This window comes from Myotis lucifugus, unplaced genomic scaffold (genome assembly GCF_000147115.1).
Source record: "Myotis lucifugus unplaced genomic scaffold, Myoluc2.0 scaffold_0, whole genome shotgun sequence".
NCBI classification, from domain to species: Eukaryota; Metazoa; Chordata; class Mammalia; order Chiroptera; family Vespertilionidae; genus Myotis; species Myotis lucifugus.
Window position 1 is genome coordinate 1177069 of NW_005871048.1, and position 19303 is coordinate 1196371.

At 41.1% G+C, this 19303-nt stretch overlaps 1 protein-coding gene across 8 annotated transcripts; it reads right to left on the reverse strand.

Annotated features, from left to right (window-relative positions):
• Positions 1 to 1513: 1513 nt before the first annotated feature.
• On the reverse strand, positions 1514 to 18974 carry ZNF655 (zinc finger protein 655). 8 transcript variants are annotated; one of them, XM_014452735.2, is made up of 6 exons: positions 18783 to 18968; positions 17699 to 17861; positions 16536 to 16621; positions 16026 to 16152; positions 8035 to 8139; positions 1514 to 7326 (listed from the first exon to the last, which is right to left on the reverse strand). In XM_014452735.2, exons 2-6 carry the CDS (start codon positions 17832 to 17834, stop codon positions 5939 to 5941), a joined length of 1842 nt encoding a protein of 613 aa, XP_014308221.1. In that variant the 5' UTR covers positions 17835 to 17861; positions 18783 to 18968; the 3' UTR covers positions 1514 to 5938. The 8 variants fall into 8 exon arrangements, with proteins under 8 accessions (XP_014308221.1, XP_023616159.1, XP_023616239.1 ...); XM_023760391.1 differs by lacking the exon at positions 8035 to 8139 and having other exon boundaries at positions 18783 to 18964; XM_023760471.1 differs by lacking the exon at positions 18783 to 18968 and having other exon boundaries at positions 16026 to 16417; positions 17699 to 17744.
• Positions 18975 to 19303: the final 329 nt, after the last annotated feature.

Sequence of the window (19303 nt, forward strand, 5' to 3'; positions counted from 1 at the left end):
GGGTTGCGGTCTTGATCCCCGGTAGCAGGCATGCAGGAGGCAGCTGATCAATGATTCTCATCATTGATGTTTCTCTCTCTCTCCCTCTCCCTTCCTCTCTAAAATTAATAAAATATATATTTTAAAAAAGGACAAAGTTTAGACAAAGAAAACCAGTTAGGTTAGCTCCTCACTCTTACTCTTTTTAGGCTATTGCTCAGGGGATGGAAACAGAGACTCAGGGGACATCTGCTCAGGAAGCTTCTCCAAGGGCTCTGTCCAATCCCTGATGCTTCAAGGCCAAGATCGTCTCTAAAAATTCTTCAGAACAGGACACAGGGGATGAGCAGTCACTTAGGAGAAGGGGTCAGATATAGGGAAACGGTAGGTGAACCTTTCCCAGGAGAGACTCTCAGACCAGGAAAAGGTCTGAGAAGCTTCATTCTCTCTCCAGGTCATCTGGGTCCTGCTGTGAGATGGCCACCAGGCTGGCAGCACCGCAGGTGGCCTGCAGCCCCAACCCAATTCCCTGTGATTCCCCCCACGCCGCGCCCCTCCCGCACAGCCCTAGTCCACCACTGCAGTCTGAGCTTGTCACAGGCTGCCCCACTCTGCTCCCTGGGTTGCTGATCCCCGACACTCACTCAGAAGCCTGGAAACATGGGTCCTTGGCATGCACTTCTGGGTCCCATCTAGGCAGTTCAAAGGTCTAATCTGGTCTAATCTTGATCGCGGGTTCTCTAGAGGCCGCTGGGGAGCTGGGTCCAGAACCACGTGGGGGTGGAGACCTTAAATTGGTGTTTGTCCTTCCCCCAGGAAGGATTGTAGGTGGTTGGAACAGATTTCTCTATTTGCCCACGATATCACTAAGTGGAACAAGGATCTAAATTTGTTTCCTTCTTCATCCCCTCTGACCCTGTATGCACCCCATTTGCCTCCTCCGCTTGACTCCTGCAGTTTTACCACCCATCTCACCTCCTCCTTCAAAATTACAGATCAGGTGACCTGCTGAGCCCAAATTCAGGTTATGAAGACCCTCAGTCCTCCTTTCCCTTTGTCCCTTCAACCCAGTCCCTACCTGTTTTGCATGGAGTATATAAACAAACAGGAGGAGCATGCTGGTACCAATACCAATATGAGGAAGAAAAACCTTAGAGCGGTCCAAAGACCCTACTGCGCTTGCAGTACAGATTTGCCCATGGCACATTTGATATGTTGAAGCAGGAAAAGGGATTAAGGAAATGAGTTATGATAAGGGTAGATTCCTGCTAAACTCAGAAATAACAGCTACCAATTGTGGGGCATTTAAACTGATATCATCTCATTAATCCTCACAACAATCCGATGAAGCTGGTAATTTTTACTATCTTACATGCCAGAAGCTGCAGTTAGTAAGCAAGGAGGCAGCATTTGAACCCTGGTCTGCTCAAATCAGAGCCTGGTGTCTAACTGCACATAGGAAGGACAATGAAGACTGGGTGAAGATTTGTAATATGAGCAACCGCAGAAAAGAAAAAAGACAAGACACTTGTAGTTATGCCCAAGTTGTAAATTTATAAACATAAATGAAATACAAATACAAGAGGTTAACCATTTTCTATAAGTGGAGTGAATAGGATGCATCAACAAAATAAAAATATTCCAGCATTATTTTTTTGTTGACTTATACAGGGCGCCATCTGATTTTTTATTGAAATCATTCTTACAGTCTTGGATTAAACAATAGTTCCTTTATGCACTTGTATTTTGAAAATGTGAACTCATATGAATTTTAGACAAGACAGATGTCAGCTTGCTGACTCCAACAGGAAGTGCCTGTCAGGAGGCAGTTCCTACCACAAACGAGGATGCCTGATGTTTTCACTAGTCATATTTAAGTTCTCCAAATCCAGGGCATCCCATCCTGGACAATGCCAGTCCTACACTGTTAAATGCTTGCTCGTTAATTCCCTCTATCTTCTGTCTAAACATCTGTCTTCTATTTTTACTGGTTTTTATAATAGTATTTATATTAATAACTATTTGGCACTTAACTATATGACCAGTACCTTTTACATTATCTCTTTAATTTTCATGCTATTAGCCACATAGTATAGACAAGAAAACTAGAGAGACTAAGTAAAATTTCCAAAGTCACACAGCTAGTAAACAGCAAAATTCAAACACAGGTATGTCTAATTCTGAAGCTATTGCTTAGACAACTAATCTGTTTATTTTTACTCAGTAGATGGTTTCATTCATTTGATTAGGTTAACTGTATCCTTTGACTAGCACTGAATATCATAGTGTCTGGCAAATGTATTATTGAATGGACAGGTAGTTACATTTCTAGTTGTGGGAATCCCATTATGCTTTGCTGAGATGACACCTTAGGAGTTTTCGTTCAACTTCATCAGTTACCCTCATACTATTTGCTAGCATGAGGCATTTCTCCAGAAAGCTCATGTTACCCTGAAAATGCCATTCTCTCATTTGTAGGCCTTCTGACATAATCTCTCTTGCCTGAAATGCTCTCCTTGCTCCTCTTCCAGTGTACCACATATCTTTCAAGTCTACCTCTATCTGGATACTCTTTTGCTCAACCCAGAACCTAGGTATCAAACTTGATTTTCCCAATAACTGCTTTGTTCCACTGCTATAATGTAACCAGAGGTGACAGTAAATCTTGGTAAGAATAAATGTCCATCAGCAAGTTCTAATTAGCAGCAAAAATTAAGAGCACATTTGGGCATTGAAAATGGAAATGTAAATCTAGTGATGGGAATGGAGGAGACTTAGCAGGAAACAGGAATTTGGGACCTTTGATCTGTGACCTGTCCCAGTCAAAATTGTCTAAGCCTGTTCATGGGGCGGGGAAGGGTCTCTGACTAGCACCAAAAGATATTGGGATATTTTCTCCTAGTATCCCAGAGAGCTTTGAGAGCATTTAGGATGAGTTGCAAACTAATAACAGTGAATCATTGGGGTATAACAAGGAATGAAGAGCAATCAAAGAAAATGTCCCTGGTTGGTGTCTAATACCAACTTCACAATGATGCAAAGTTTTGTAGTCAAACACACCTGACTTTGAACTTGCTATGTGATCCTAACAAGTTCTTTAACCTCCCTATACCTCAGTTCTGTAAAATGAAGCTAGTTCCCTTGCAGAGTTGTGAGGAATAAGTTTGAATATGCACATACATATATGTACATGTATGGGTGGGCAGATAGAAGATAAAATTAGGTGTCCCTCAACTATTAGATTTCTTCTCTTACCTCTCCAGCATCAAGACTAAAAAAATTAACACAAACTCATATTCTATTGGATCAATTAAATATCAGCAAGCTTAAACTGGCAAGTTACTTTTTTCTAATTTTTAAAAATGTGTTTTACTAAAAAACTCACACACACACACACACACACACACACACACACACACATTCTGCCTAATTTAACTGAAACTTCAAATGATTTCCTCTTATTTTATGTACTGACACCATCCCAATTGAATAATCCTTTAATTCCTAAACATTCAGACTTTATTCCTCAAGAGTTCTGTGGAAGAGCAAGTACCAGTATACAGGAGAACAACCTACTCTTGCTATGAAGCAAGTATCTGTAAGGAACTGAGTTGCAGCCAGAAAGGTGATTCCAAAATTTCCAAATGCTTCCAGCTAAGGCCTTCAGATTTTATTTGAAACAGATTTGCAGAATATCAAACACACTTTTATTCAAGCAGAAGTAAAAAGCACATTCCTAAACCAAATGCATACAAGTGATGTTTATACATTCTGGTATTTAAGGATTGCTTCATCCTCTGTTTCATAATCCCCGGAAGTGACTATTAGCTTCTATACATGAGTATACACATTCCTTGACGGGGGAAAAAAAACATGCATTTCCATTTGATTTTACATTTAGATTCCTACCTTGCCCTGATTAGATCATATGCTTGCTGATGGCTAAGAGGTAAAATATACTGGTAGAACTATCCTAGAGGTTAGCCATAAAATGCTTATAGGGCAATCAATACATTTTTATATATTTGTTGAGGATCCCTCATGAATATTATAACTTCTGAACTATGAAGGCCTCAACTGCTGGAATGACAACTAGAAATTTAAATAACACTTGTCTTATTCACAAAATATTATGAAACTTAAGATGGAAAAATATAATAAAGTGCTCTGACATCATCTAAGAATCATAAACTGTTGCTAGGTGTTATGATGGTGATCCTGAAATCTGGAGCCAACATCTGTGATCACTTTTATCAATCAAGAAAATCATGTTCTTGTATATGGCCTATAGACTCTAGTAAAATACAAAAAAAAAAAAAATGTGATAATGAATAAGTATACACAATGCCCCCACACTTCAAATACTGTCCTAGATTGATGAGGGGATATTGAGGGTGGAAATCCAAATAGATAAGAAAACAATCTTAATGGTTAAAATTTTACCAGGAACAGAATTACCAACTCTCTTGAAATATTCTCTCTGGAGATATTATATAAGAACAGCAATATCTTTGTTGGAAGGCTGAGCTCTCTGCCTTATGAAGCTCTCTGATCTTTTAGTATATGTTCTTTATGTTTTGCCCTATCAAAAACAAGCCCGAGCATTTTGCTGGCCTTCAATGGAAGTATATAAAATATTTCTAAACTTAGACATGCAGAGTAGATGCTGAATGAATGTAGCTATAACACTAGGAGTCCTTATCATCTCTGTTAGTGGGCTGTGGATGCAAAAAAAGGCAGCTAAGAACTTGGGCATCACTTGAAATTGTTTAGCTGTCTGTCATAAATTCAAGGGAGACAGAATCTTTCATACTCATGGGTGAACCGGATGTGGAAATCCAATTCTTTTAAAGGAAGATGCTTTACTTTGGGAAAGAAGACACCAGAACAATGACATCAAGTGGGGATGGCATACCTGCTGGTGAAAAGCTTAAAACTAGGAAACCATCATTCAAAGGCGCTTAAGAGAGTGGAGAAATCAACAGGAATCCAGTTGTGGCTAGAAACAAATAGGAATTAGGGTCTTCAGAAAAGAGCAGGCCTAATAGTCTGTTTTGGAGAGAACTTGGGTGGAGAACAGCAGAAAAAACTAAATGAGCTACCTTCCAGATGCTGATATGTTTTAACATTGGTGTAATTACAGTATCTTAGGGAAGCTGAGAACAATACATACCAATTTCAAGAAAAAGAAAAATGTTTATAGGCCACATTAAAATAAAAATAGCTTAAATGAATTCCATAAATAAAGTATACATAGTTACTTACAACACCTATTATATTAAAGAATGCCATGAGAAAACAGTACTGCATTCACCATGTCACTCCTCAGGCTAGATTCTTCTGCAATGAAAAAGATGGGGACTATATATTAATGATTTCATATACAAATAATCAACAATTGTCCCTTCAATATTTTGATGTTGAGTAAAGCCTGAAATATGGCAATAAATTTTTTCCATTTGAGTTATATCAGATTCTGGTCTGGCGTAGATATTCTGATGATGAAAAAGACTTGAACTCCTATACTCAATGGCTTCTCTTGGGTATGGATTCTTTGATGTTGAATGAAGATTGAAATATGACTGAATCTTCACACACACACATTTATTACATTCATAGGCTTTCTGCATGGAATGAATTTGATGCTGAAAAGGTATTTTCTTTGACTAAAGGCTTTTTCACATTCTTTACAGTGGTGGGCTTTTATTCCTGTATGAATTCTCCAATGATGACTAAGTTATGAACATAACATGAAACATTTACCACATTCAATATATTTGTAGGTTTTCTCTGGTATGGGTTTGCAGGCATCAATTAAAAGTTTAAAACTAACAGCTTTCCTACATTCATCACATTCAGAAAATTTCTCTCTGGTGTGGATTCTCCGATGATGAAAAGGTTGAGCTGACTGAAGATTTTATCACATTCAGTACTCACAATTTTTCCCTGGTGTGAACTCTCAGATATTGAATGAGGCCTGAACTTGACTAAATGTCTTCCCACGTTCATTACATTCATAAGGTTTCTCTTTGGTATGAATTCTTTGATGTTGAACAAGTTGTGCTCTCTGAATGAGGTTCTTTTCCCATGCATCACAATCAAAGGCTTCTTCTCTGGTAAGGACTTCTCGCTGCAGGACAAGATCTGAGCTATGATTAAAACTTTCCTCATAATCATTATACTCAGAGGATTTCTCTTTCCTGTGAATTTTGTGATGCTGAATAAGGCATGAGGTTTGACTGAAAGCTTTCCCACATTCATTACATTCATGTGGTTTCTCTCCTGTGTGAATTCTTTGATGCTGAATAAGATGGGAATTCAATCTGAAGTCTTTTCCACATTCAGTACATGTATAGGGCTTTTCTCTGAGACTAACTCCTTGATGTTTAGTAAAGTTCATCCCACATTCATATTCATAGGCTTTCTCTTCACAGTGAACCTTCTGATGTTCGACTAGGAATGAGGTATGGTAGAAGTCGCTGCCACATACAGTACACTTACAGGGCATCTCTCTGTGAATTCTCTGATGTTGAGTAAGGTGTACACTACGACTGAATACTCTTTCACAATTGCTACATTTATAAGATTTTGCTTTAGTGTGAATCCTCTTATGCTTCATCATGCCTGAGCTCTGACTAGAGGATTTATCAGATAATTCACAGGACTTCTCAGACATTTCACATTTATAGGGTTTTTCTCTAGTATGTATTCTTTTATGTCGACTAAGACTTGAGCTCTGACTGAAAGATTTTTCACATTCTTTACATTTGTAGGGTTTCTCTTTAGTATGAATTCTCTGATGTCTAGAAAGAGCTGAGCTCTGATGGAAGATTTTCTCACATGCATCACATTTATAGGATTTCTCAGTGGTGAAAATGCTCTCACATTTACTAAGGTGGGAAAGATCCATTAAGCTTTCTTTATATTCACTGTTCTGAAAATCCTGTGTTAGATTTACTTGTTCATGTTTCTCAGCAGCTGAATTCTGGTTGAGGCCAATGTCATACCTATCAATGTCATCAATGTTCTGTATTCTAAGATCTCTCTGGTCTGTATCAAGGGTAGATTCCAGACTGAAGCTTTTTTCAGGTTCATTACATTCATTGTTTTCACTGGTGAAAGTTTTCTTGCTGATTGTTATTTGCCTAAACTCTCTCTCCAGGAATAAAAATTTCCTTAGTATTTCCTGAAGCCTTTCTAATCTGTCCTCAGGTTTATACACTTCTCTAGTCTCAGGAACTTGGCCGGCATCCTTTTTGAGTCTTCCTACTCTCATTTTGCATGAATGTACTTCTGAAATTTTCTGCTTAGGAATCAACAGCTTGTTCTCTTCTCTGGTTCCTCCATCTGATGCAATATATAAATAGAAAATGCAAATGTAATCTGTACCCTATGCTTAGAAAAAGAAAACTCAGAGGAAAAAGCTAAGTAATATAGTATCTATCAGGATTAAAGAAATTTATTTACTCTAAAACATATGCATAAAATTTCAACAGCAGATATAAGGGCATGAAATGAAAGTGTGGTAGGTTCTAAATGGTTCAGGGTGTGGTAGAAACAGAAGATACTTTCAGCAGAGTAAGAAAATCAATTAAGGTATTTCAAAGGAGAAAATAGTTCAAACGAATTATAGACAAGAAACTTGAATAGGGACCTACTACAACTTGTGGATGATTAGGGACAAAATAAATGCAAAGAGTTCATCAAAACTGAAGGGAAGCCCTGGCCAGTGTGGCTCAGTTGGTTTGGCATCTCATGCACCAAAAGGTTGCCAGTTCCATTCACCGGTCAGGGTACATGCCCAGGTTGCCAGCTTGATCCCCAGTAGGGGGTGTGCATGAGGCAGCTGATAATGTTTTGCTCTGACATGGATGTTTCGCTGTCTCCTTTCCTTTTTCTCTAAAAATCAATTAAAAAAAAAAAAAAACTGGAGAGAAAAGGAAAGAGTTCTCCATTCTGGGATACAGACAGAGCTCTCCATTCTGATTGCCAAAGGAGCTACAACTTGGCTCAACAACAGTACTAATTCCATCTGATTGATTCTGCCTTACTCACCTGAGCAGTCATCTCTTAAGACTTCTCTATTCTTAGTTTCCAAATCAAAGACCTGTAGATCTTGTTCCAGCTGAGAGATCCCATCAGGCTTGAAAATTGGAAATCCTGCTCATAGAGAAGGAAATGGGATGTGGCAATTTATCCCCAGATACCATACCAGCCACTTTTTCTCTTAACTTATGGTTAACAGAGAAAGTAAATTCTTAGAAGACATTAGGAAGACCTGGAGTGTGAGAGTGGCAAAGATCCTCTACAAGGAACTCCTATTTGTGCTCTATAAAGAAGTATGTCAAGGAACAAGTTTATGACTTTTGAGAGCAATAGTGTTCATTTAAACATTACTCAAACAGAATTTATGCATGGGATAATTTCACAGAAATTATCATTAGTACTCCTCACCTGTTGCCTTTAGATCAATCTTGTATTAGACCTGATCAAAATTGAGGTAATCAAAATATAACCTAGAGAAAAGTGGATATTTAAGCATCTGTTGTATGGTGACATGAACCATAGCAACAGAATCAGTGAAGGCTGAGTAAATATTCTTAGGATAAATCTTAAGAAACAATTCATTTCAATTCAAATAAGGAAACAAAGAATAATATGACACATTCTCACCCATTAGGAGCTTACACTCTTGTTTATTAAACAAACATTTATGGGATGCCCTCTCTATCCAAAGTATGTCAGGAATAAAGGGCTCAAGCCAATAATGCTCATTCTCTCAAAGACCTTATACTCCTAACTGCAGAGACAGGTATAAACAAATAATTATAATATATAGTGATGAAAGTGCAATAAAAGTGCATCTTCACATAAAATGGTCTTCCTCCGGCTTGCATAATGGACTGCTAGGATCTAAACTCTTTTAAAGTGAAAGTAAGAGGTAGTCTGCTTCTGAAGGGCCAGAACTATTATAGTATCAAAGGGGCATTTTACACATGTTCAGCCCAGAAAGCTTTTAGTAGCACACATACAAGGTCTTAGCTCAAGTCTCTCATCTCCAAAAGCCTTTCTCTTCACTTACTGAATGTCTACAAAATTTATTTGTTCCTCTTATCCTGATATGTCACTATATAATGAAATTTACAGATTTTTTACTTGGTTTCAGGTATCAACATCCCTACCTGATTGCAGGGACCATGTAGCTTGTATCTTGCATTTCTTTTGATTCATTTACTTAAAAGCTACTCACTGAGTGCCAATTTTGTGTCCAAGTATCAGCATACAACAAATAACCAATGTTTTTAAAAGGGCATTGGACTTAGAAAATATAAACTAACAGCTGCCCTCTTGGGATTCTGTGTGAGAGTCTAAGAGCAGAGAGATCAGAACAAATATAAAAAAGATATAAATGTCTTTTATTTACTGTGTTTCTAAATTCCTACTGGGCATTAATAGAGTTCTTTTGGACATGTAATTTAGTTAAGGTCCTCCATGTCAAATGAAATAGTTTTGCAAGTTAAAAAAAAGTTAGTGTGGTATGAAGCAGCAACTATTCTGTTCAGAATTCTGATAACATAATTTGCAACTTCTACTTTTGAGATATTTATTAAGATATTTTTAAGTATTTGACAATTGAAATTTTGGTTCTTTATATCTACACTTAAATCACATATGCACAACAAAAAAGATCATCTCGGTGTGGAATGAGAGGTTTGATTTTGGACTTGTGTTTAAGGTAATGTAGAAACATATAAAATGCTTAACAGGCAATTAGATATACAAGACTGAAGTTCAGAAGAAAACAGAGTTCATGATATAGACTTAAAGTCATCTGTATCATCAAAATATTAAGCTATGATTTACTAAGTAGGTGGTAGGTACAAAGTACCATACCCATGAGCTATACAAGCTTGCACTCACTTAATAGTCACCATACCTTTATGAGGTAGTCACTATTATTATACCCATTTTACAAATAGAAAAATAAGATTCAAAGAGGTTAATTAACTTGCCCAAGGCCACAAGTGGTTCCAGCGGTTCTCAACCTGTGGGTCGTGAACAATGAAAATACATCCTGCATATCAGATATTTACGTTACGACTCATAACAGTAGCAAAATTACAGTTATGAAGTAGCAACGAAAATAATTTTATGGTTGGGGGTCACCACAACACGAGGAACTGTATTAAAGGGTCGCGGCATTAGGAAGGTTGAGAACCACTGACAGGACATAAACCCAGTCTTATTTCAGAACCTGGCTTTTAAATAATCCACTAGTAAAAAAATGATTGTGAATGAAATCCATTCCTTCCTCCAAAATATGTATAGAAAGAGAACAGAAGACCAATATGTTGATAATGGAATAAATAGTAAACATAATAAAAGAACAGAAATAGTGATTGGAGAACCAAAATCCAAAAGACTTGGAATCATGAATGTTTTCATTAAAAGGGATCTAAGAGATATTTAGTGCCAAAGAAATAAAAAATCTCTTTATAATAAAAATCCAAACTCTAGGCACAGTCAGAGCAATATTCAATTTGAGGAAATTGAACTTGTAAAGAAATAATTTGAACTCTCCTAAAATTTTTATTTGTATTAAAAAATTGGTCTATAGCTCATATCACTTGTCCTTTTCAAACAAACATTTGAGTAACTACCGTGAGCCAGGTACTTATAAACATAATCTAACAATCCTTGGCACAAACCAAAAGGGAGACACTATTTTTCATGTGTGGTTTTTTTAAAAATATATGTTATTGATTTCTTACAGAGAGGAAGGGAGAAGGATAGAGAGTCAGAAACATCGATGAGAGAGAGACATCGATCAGCTGCCTCCTGCACACTCCCCACTGGGTATGTGCCCGCAACCAAGGTACATGCCCTTGACCGGAATCGAACCCGGGACCCCTGAGTCCACAGGCCGACTCTATCCACTGAGCCAAACCAGTCAGGACTATTTTTCATGTTTCATAGATGAAGAAAATGAGTGTGAGTTTAAATATTTGCTCAATGTATCACAGCTGGTTACTGGAACACAAGTTTAATTCCACAGTTTATATTCTTTCTACTCTACCACACTAAGGGTCTCAGAAAGCATTAAGACAGGTTTTCCTGCCATTGGTCTAAATGTCTTTTCCTGCCCTGGCCAGGTAACTCAGTCAGAGTGTGGTCCGGATATGCCAAGCTTGCAAGTTCAATCTCCAGTCAGGGCACAAAGAAGATGCAACCAATGAATGCACAGATAAGTGAAACAACAAATCAATGTTTCTCTTTCCTTCTCTCTCTCTCTCTCTCTCTTTCTCTCTCTCTCTCTCCCTTTCCCTCTCTCCCTCCCTCTCACTCTCTAAAATCAATAATAATAAATAAATGCCTTTTCCTAAATTTAAGTCAAAACTCTGTGCTCTCAAAAATAGCATTTGCTTAGATTTTTTTTGTAGCTCAAGCCTCTAATCTAAAATTACTTAATTTTTGCCGAAGCCGGTTTGGCTCAGTGGATGGAGAGTTGGCCTGCGGACTGGGGGGTCCCGGGTTCGATTCCGGTCAAGGGCATGTACTTGGTTGCAGGCACATCCCGTTAGGAGATGTGCAGGAGGCAGCTGATCGATGTTTCTCTCTCATCGATGTTTCTGACTCTCTCTCTCTCTTCCTCTCTGTAAAAAAATCAATATTTTTTTTTTAAAAAATTACTTAATTTTTGCCTGGCTGGTGTGGCTCAGTGGTTGAGCGCTGACCTATGAACCAGGAGGTCACGGTTTGATTCTTGGGCAAGGCACATGCCCAGGTTGTGGGCTCGATCCCCAGTGGGGGACATGCAGGAGGCAGCTGATCAATGATTCTCATCATTAATGTTTCTCTCTCTCTCTCCCTCTCTCTTCCTCTCTGAAATCAATAAAAATATATTTTAGAAAAATAAAATAACTTAATTTTTTATTAAAATCTTTTAATTTTTAAATTTAAACCATGACCATTTCCTAATTCGATTTATTTTTACTTAATCTGGTTTTTTAAAGTAACATTTAAAATATACCTCAGAATTAAAAGGTTAAGGGATAAAGCAAAAAAATAAACCTCATTATTTGGTTTCCTGCCTAAGATTTAGCCATTTGGAAGCTTCATGGCTTTCTTCCTGATCCTTAACAAATACACAAATAAAATCTCTCCTTAGAAATATTGTTCTTGTGTATCTTCTATAATAATAAAAGTGTAATATGCTCATTAGACCGGACGTCAGACAACCTTCTAGACAAAGCTGGGGCTGCTGCAAGGGAAGCCTGGGTCCCAGGTGCCAGAGGGAAGCCGGTGGCGGCAGCCAGAGGAAGGAAGGTCTACTCTTGCAAGAATTTCGTGCATCGGGCCTCTAGTATACTTATAAGGAATATATTCCTAGACAATTTTACGTCTTGAATATGTCCTTTCTGTTCCCAAACTATACAAACATGCCTATCTGTTCAATTTATCATAGCCACTTTTCATTGTCATCAGAGTACAGCCATCAAAATACAAAAAACACCATATGTGGTTTAACTAATTGCTTTAAGACACAAAATAGTGAAAAAGAGCATGGGTTTCATAGTCAGTTTTGATTCCAAATTACGTGAATTACTAATTTCTCTGAATCTCAGCTTCCTCAGGTATAAAAGAGAGTAATATCTGCTCACAGGGTTACAGTAAGGATTAAAATATATATCGCTCTGCCGCTTCTCGCCTACATATGCAAATTAACCGCCATCTTTGTTGGTGGTTAATTTGCATATCTCGCTGATTAGCCGATGGGAGGCGTGGCGAAGGTACGGTCAATTACCATGTTTGTCTATTATTAGATAGGATTATCTGGGAACATATTGGTTGCTTAAGAAATAGTATATAGCTGTGGCAATAAAAACATTCTATACAAAATCATTTTTGTCCTGAGGACATTAACTTCAAAAAGTTAGGGGCTATGTGCCAAACATTCCTGATTTATCAACTCACTTATCATGAACTAGAATTCTGATAAACATGTCATCTAATCAGGCACCACCACACTATCCCATTTGCAATGCAATCCAGGCCTCTTTCCCAGTCTTAATTTCCAGTACTTAATCTTAATTTTAAGCACTAAGTCACATATAACATCCCTTTGGGTATGACCCTCAAGCCAGTAATTCATACATTGTTAGTAGAGTATGCTTCTTTTTAGATTTGGTAATAAAAATTATGTTTTTACAAACTTTTTCGCTCTTTTACTCAACTGTTCATACTCTATATTTTTTTGTTTTATTTATTTGTTTTTGTTAATCCTCACCCGAGGATATTTTTCCATTGATCTTTTAGAGAGAGTGGAAAAGAGAGGGAAAGACAGAGAGAAACATTGATGTGAGAGAAACATTGGTTGTCTCCCTCATGCACCCCGACCAGGGCCCGGGCCAGGGAGGAGCCTACAACCAAGGTACGTGCCCTTAATGGGAATCAAACCCAGGACCCTTTAGTCTGCAAGCCAATGCTCTATCCACTGAGCCAAACCAGAGAGGGCCGTACTCTGTATATTTACTAGAATATAGTCAAAGCACTTAACCAAAGGACCAAAGTTCTGATGTCTGTGACAAATACACCTCAGAGCTGCTGCCATGGGAAAAAAGATGTGAACTGGCTGCTAAGTCAGGGACTGAATTATAAGAGTCCTTATTTTATAACATCAACATTAAACTAAGTTAATTAAATGTATAACTTTAAAATTCACATGGAATTTGCTGAACCCACAAATATGAAAGGTCTTCCCAAGGACTGTAGAAATTAATTACTAAGGAGAGGCTCCTATCACAAGAGCAAATTGAATACGAGGATTTCTTGTGTGTATTTGTGCCCAGTATGTGTATAAGTATGCATGTGTGTCCTGTGTGTATGAAGAGATGCGAGAAAATGGAACGAAATTCAGTTAACTAGCATGCTGTGCTATTAGGCTGATTAAGCTAAGAAGTTTCTTTACTCCAAAAAGTAGACAGGTTAACTGTTGGAAATTATGTAATTATTAGATAAAATTTATAGTATCTTGCAATTACATATCACTTTATAGTATACAAAATTGTTAAATATACATTCAATCTGATGCCCTGAAATAAAGAAACTGAACTCTTTTGCCTTCCCATCTCCCCTCCACCAAGGACAGAGCTAAGGAACACTTAATCAGAAAAGGTCATATAAATGTATCAATCTTGTTTGGCAACAAATAATAAAGGGGACAAAGTCAGGACCTTGGAGGCGGCCACAGGGACTTAAAAGACTAGAATGTTAAATATAAAGAAAGCCCAGGGGTCACAAGAGAGTTAAGCATCAGAAGGAGCAGGTCCTGTTCACTACAGAAAAGGAGGGGCACGCAACAAATGTTCCACATTCTAAAATAAAATGAAAACATCATAACTGAAGAGCTGGAGTTGAACTGTGTGGTTTCTCAGAACACAAGTAGATGACCACCAACCATAGCTTCTGAATGAACTCAAAATTCAGGATACAAAATGCATCTGGTGGCAACGGAGAGTTTCCTTGGCCCTTTAGAAATTTAACAAAGGTCTTTTGAGGAGCTGCAATTTTACAAAGTGGTGGCATCCTGGGAACATCTATTCCATCAATCAAATGTAATATCTTATAATCGTGGAAAAGGAGTTTCCGAGCGGGGATGAGCAATATCGATGGGAAGCCGATACTTGGGCCATCTCTTGGAGATTCCTGCTGAAAGGACTGCAAGTGTTTCTCCAGAGAAAGCACTTGCCTGGGTATGACTCAGGGCCGGGCAGGAATTCACACTATGAATCCGGGTGGTGGGAAGACGGAGAAGTATGCCTATAAAGATCAAAGAGCCAGGAATGGAAAACAGGCTAAAACCTTCCCAGTTGGCAGGCTGCCTCCCCACAGAGAAGAAGACCTCTTTAATCCTGAGTGTAATCAAGGAGACAAAACAACAACCCTAGATGCCATCAGCATAGGCAAAGCAAAATGAGAGAGAGAAAAGAAAAACCGTCATTAAATTCACACATAAATAAAAAGAACAAAAGCAGAGACAGCAACAACAAAACAACAAAAAAAAATCAGAGAGAGAGAGGAAAAGGAGCAATGCTCACACCAAGGGGGCTATCAACAACCCCCCACTGACGCTTCTCCACAGCACCACAGGTTACCTAATCTGGGCGGCCTACTGTACAACCCATATGACAAAGGAGAGACTTGGTTTAAATCTGAGACTTCTGCTGCTAGGAATGAGGTTATTAGGATTACCATCTGGGTGACTCACTGAAATGTATGCACAGTGAGTCTTGTCTTTAAATGAAGTCTCTCAAATCCTGCCTGCTTGAAGATGAATTTAGTAATCTCTCTTCTAAGAGATTACTCAACAAGGATTTAAGCTTATCTTTTTAAAAGGCATTTCTTCTTCCAAAGAAAATGGGAAACTCGGATACAAAGGCACTGAATTACCAGGAAGGAAAGTGTCTGGTTGTAGGATGGGAGGCCCTAGAGCAGCGGTTCTCAACCTGTGGGTAGAGAACAACCTTTGGCGGTTGAACGACCCTTTCACAGGGGTCGCCTAAGACCATCCTGCATATCAGATATTTACATTATGATTCATACAGTAGCAACATTACAGTTATGAAGTAGCTACAAAAATAATTTTATGCTTGGGTCACAACATGAGGAACTGTATTTAAAAGGCCAGAATGTTAAGAACCACTGCCCTAGAGTCTCTCTCATATAAAATAAAAATTAAATTAAGTTAAATTAAAATAAAAAAGGGAAGGTGAGAACTTAGGCAAAGCACAAGCAAGCTTCCCTTTTCTAACAGGGAACAGATACCCCATAAAAGCAGGAACCATTAACTCAGAATAAGGAGTAGAATGTCTCATCTTGAAACCCCCAAAGGAAAACCACTCCCAGAGGAGATGACCTTAAAGACAGAGGATTCAGAGGTTCTTAGACCTGGAATCTGAGCCAAACTCTACTTTCTCAGAGACCTCACACCTACTCAGTAAAGAAATCCCAATAGGTCAACTGAATGAATAAAAAGAAGTCCTTACCCAGTGAGACCACGTTCCCATAATTCTCTAACATCACTTCTCTGTAGAGATCCCTCTGAACAGGGTCCAGGCATCCCCATTCCTCTTGAGTAAGGTGCACAGCCACATCCTCGAATGTCACAAACTCCTGAAATAATACAGCCTGGCTGCTCTCGAGAATAAGGCCACTACAGCATCATGGCCAGAGAATGAAGGAGATGATATAGAGTCTCCAGTGTGTATTTATGTTGGGGAGGAGTGAGAACAGATTAGAATCTAGGGAATAAATTCCATAACCCTTTAACAATAAGCACCCATCAAAACACTAGGGATAAAGAACAGTGTTTTCCAGTGGTGTTGAGAAGATGGGAAGATGGTTTGTGTGACGTCCAGGTCTCTGAAGAGGATCAGTTCTGAAACCAGAGTCTGTTACTGAAAAAGTTCTAGGCAAGGTTTATGGATGGGGTGAGGGAAGGGACACACTCAATCAGCAGCAACAGTCCCTGAGGAAAAGGAGGTTCCTCAGCTCACCTGGTACCTGGCTGTCAGGAGTGCAGTTGCCTGGTCTCCTGGGCTTCCCTCGTGGGGAAGAGCAGGCACCTGGGGAACAGGTGGAGCTAAGGGAGGAGAAAGGAGCCAAGAGTGAGAGCAGCCCTTCCCCAGGGCTCCCTTACAGAAGAGAGCCAGTAGGACCCTTCTTCCCGTCAACATTCTAGTCAAACCAATGAACATTTATCAAGTATTGAGTGTGTCTACTCTGCTCCTTCTCAGCACTTGCATGCCCTACTACAAAAGTTCAGACCCATGAGACGGGATTTTAAGCAGTGTACCTGTTTTGCAAATGGGCAAAGCAAAGCATAAGAACTTACAGTGACTTGTCAAGAGCCATGGTTACCTAACAGACCTCTGACCCTTTCCCAGACACTGTTCTATAATCACTAAGCTTTCACCTTGTGAATGGGCACTGTCTCTGCAACTAGCGTGTAAGGCACCTAAGAATAAGGAATGGCCATTTGTTTCCTCACAATCCTTTCCACACTCCCACATGCCCCACAGCACTCTACACACAGTGTTGCTGACACACGTTATTTCACTGCAGTTGGCTACAAGTATTCCGAGATAAGATTACAGGACAAAGGAAGTACAAGACAGATCAACCTACCTATATAATACATAAAAGTGTTATTGTATAATCAATAGAAGACATGTATACACTCCGACAGGCTCAACCAAGGAATTCCATGGGTGCTTTCTTGACCAAAATTAGTCACAAACACTGCAGTTGCAACAGAATGGCCTGTGGCAAAGCACGAAAGGTCATCCAGGAGGGAAGACACTAGGTGAAGGGAGGAGGAGGAGGGACAGCCCTGAACCTAAGAGGAAACGAAAGCCAAGCAAGGATTGTGAGATGCCGCAAAAACAGCACATCTGAGAAACGGTGGTGGATGTGGCAAAGGGGACGAAGCAAAGGTGGTATAAACAAAAAGCAGCTGGAGCAGCGTGAGGGACTACCATTCTGCCTGTTAAGGGAAGACAGGCTGTCCTTAATAGAGGGGCCCCGGGCCCCTCCCTCCCAGGCCTCCCTCTAAGGGGCCATCTTCTCGCTGGAGTTCCTGGCCTCCCTCTCTCACACCAGGCCCAGAAGCGCCCCCACACGCCCGTGCCCCTGGATGTCAGTGCTCTCTCTGCCTTACCCCCAGGGAGTCCCTGCTCCATGTCCGTGTCCTGCAGGAACTCAGGCTCTGGGGACAGGCCCTCGGGCTGGGTCTCCAAAGACGGAAACTGGGCCCTTGGTGATCCTGCTGCTTCCTGGACAGACAGTTCCTCCATCGCTGTTCTGGAGGGCAATGACCATCACTGTGGGGTGAGAGTAGGGGAAATGGTTTTAGTACGTTAAAATAGCCTGGAAGTTCCTATCCTGAGCACTTAGCAAAGCACCTGGCTTATACACTGCAGATACTCAATAAAAAAAGTAGTTGATAATGATTAAGCACCTAAACAACGAGTTGGTGGTATTTCCAAAAAAAAAAAAAAAATCAAGGAAGTACAATTGAATACAGTAAAGATTTCCGAGGAAAGTTTAAAATAGTTGAGATTTACAAATTTCTTTCAAGGCTCAAGTCTGTACCCAGAGACATATGCGCCTTAGGATTACTCATTATTTCTTTAAGAGCAGCCCCTGGGGATTGCTTGGTAAACACTCCGTCGGCCCCCTTTCAATGACTACATAGTCTTGACTAAGAACAAACTTCCACTGTGGGGATCAGGCCCTTCGCTAACCCCGACGAGGCAGGCAGGCCTTTCCCCTCAATCCTGCCAGTCACCCCGGGAAGAGCTGCGGCCCAAGCGGACCGGACCGGCGTCCTTCAGAGCCAAGGCCGCCGCAGGGTTCCGCGCCCCTTCCGCGACGGGGCTGTCTCCGGCCGCAGCCCTCAGGCCGGCCCCGGCGTCGGGTCGGCAGAAGGCCTCTCCCGGCGCGGCCCTCCTCCCGCTTCTCCGCGGGGGGAAAACATGGCCCCCCAAAGGCGAGGCCAGCACCGTCACCCGGCTGACGCCGAGGCACGGCCACCGGGTCCTGACAGCGGGGCCCTCCGTCCGCGGGGCAGAGCCGGGCTGAGGAGAAACAGGCCCTCGCACCACCGGCCCGCGCGCTCCCGGGGACGGAAACCGCCGTCGGCGGGACCCGCCGCCTCCGCCTCCGCCTCCTCCCCGCGGGGGTGGGGGCTAAAACACGGGGCCGCCCCGACCGCGACCCCAGAGTGGCTGCCGGGGACTCACCCAAGTGCCACAGTGGGCCGGCTGCCGTCCTGTCGCAGACACCTTTGCTCGCGGCCGCCCCGGCCTTTGGGGAGTCGCTCTACGCCGCTTGGAGGGCGGTGCTTCTCGGTGGCACTTCCGGGGGCGGAGTCCGGCGGCCGGTGCAGAGAGCAGGGCCCCGGATGCGGGCCCTGGAGGCGGCCGGCGGGGGAGGTGCGGGGACCTCGGAGCTGGCTGCCGCGCCTCCTGCCCTCCTTCCCTGCCAGCCCCCGGCTGCCTTTGTAGCCAGGGCACCAGTCATGGCGGTGCTGCCCCGGCTGGGAGAGCGCCCCGCAGGCCCTCCCCTGCCCGGCCAGCCCTCAGACGACCTGGAGATGAGGAGGAGGACTTGCTGGAGTCAGCCAGTCGGGAACTAGCACAAGGGCACAGAATACTCGCTAAAGAGAGGATGGACGACTCTGATGGTAGGAGGTACACAGAAAACCGAGGATCGGGATCTACTGAGGTGCTCGGCGGAAGTGGGGGCGTTGAGCCAGTAGCAG

What these genes read in the sequence shown, in the direction of transcription:
- ZNF655 (XM_014452735.2), bottom strand. Translation starts at nt 17,834, where the DNA reads ATGGAGGAACTGTCTGTCCAGGAAGCAGCAGGATCACCAAGGGCCCAG. An exon ending in GGAGCAGGGACTCCCTGGGG is followed by an intron (nt 16,622 to 17,698) that starts GTAAGGCAGAGA and finishes CTCCTCCCTTAG; the next exon opens with CTCCACCTGTTCCCCAGGTG. An exon ending in TCCTGACAGCCAGGTACCAG is followed by an intron (nt 16,153 to 16,535) that starts GTGAGCTGAGGA and finishes GTATTATTTCAG; the next exon opens with GAGTTTGTGACATTCGAGGA.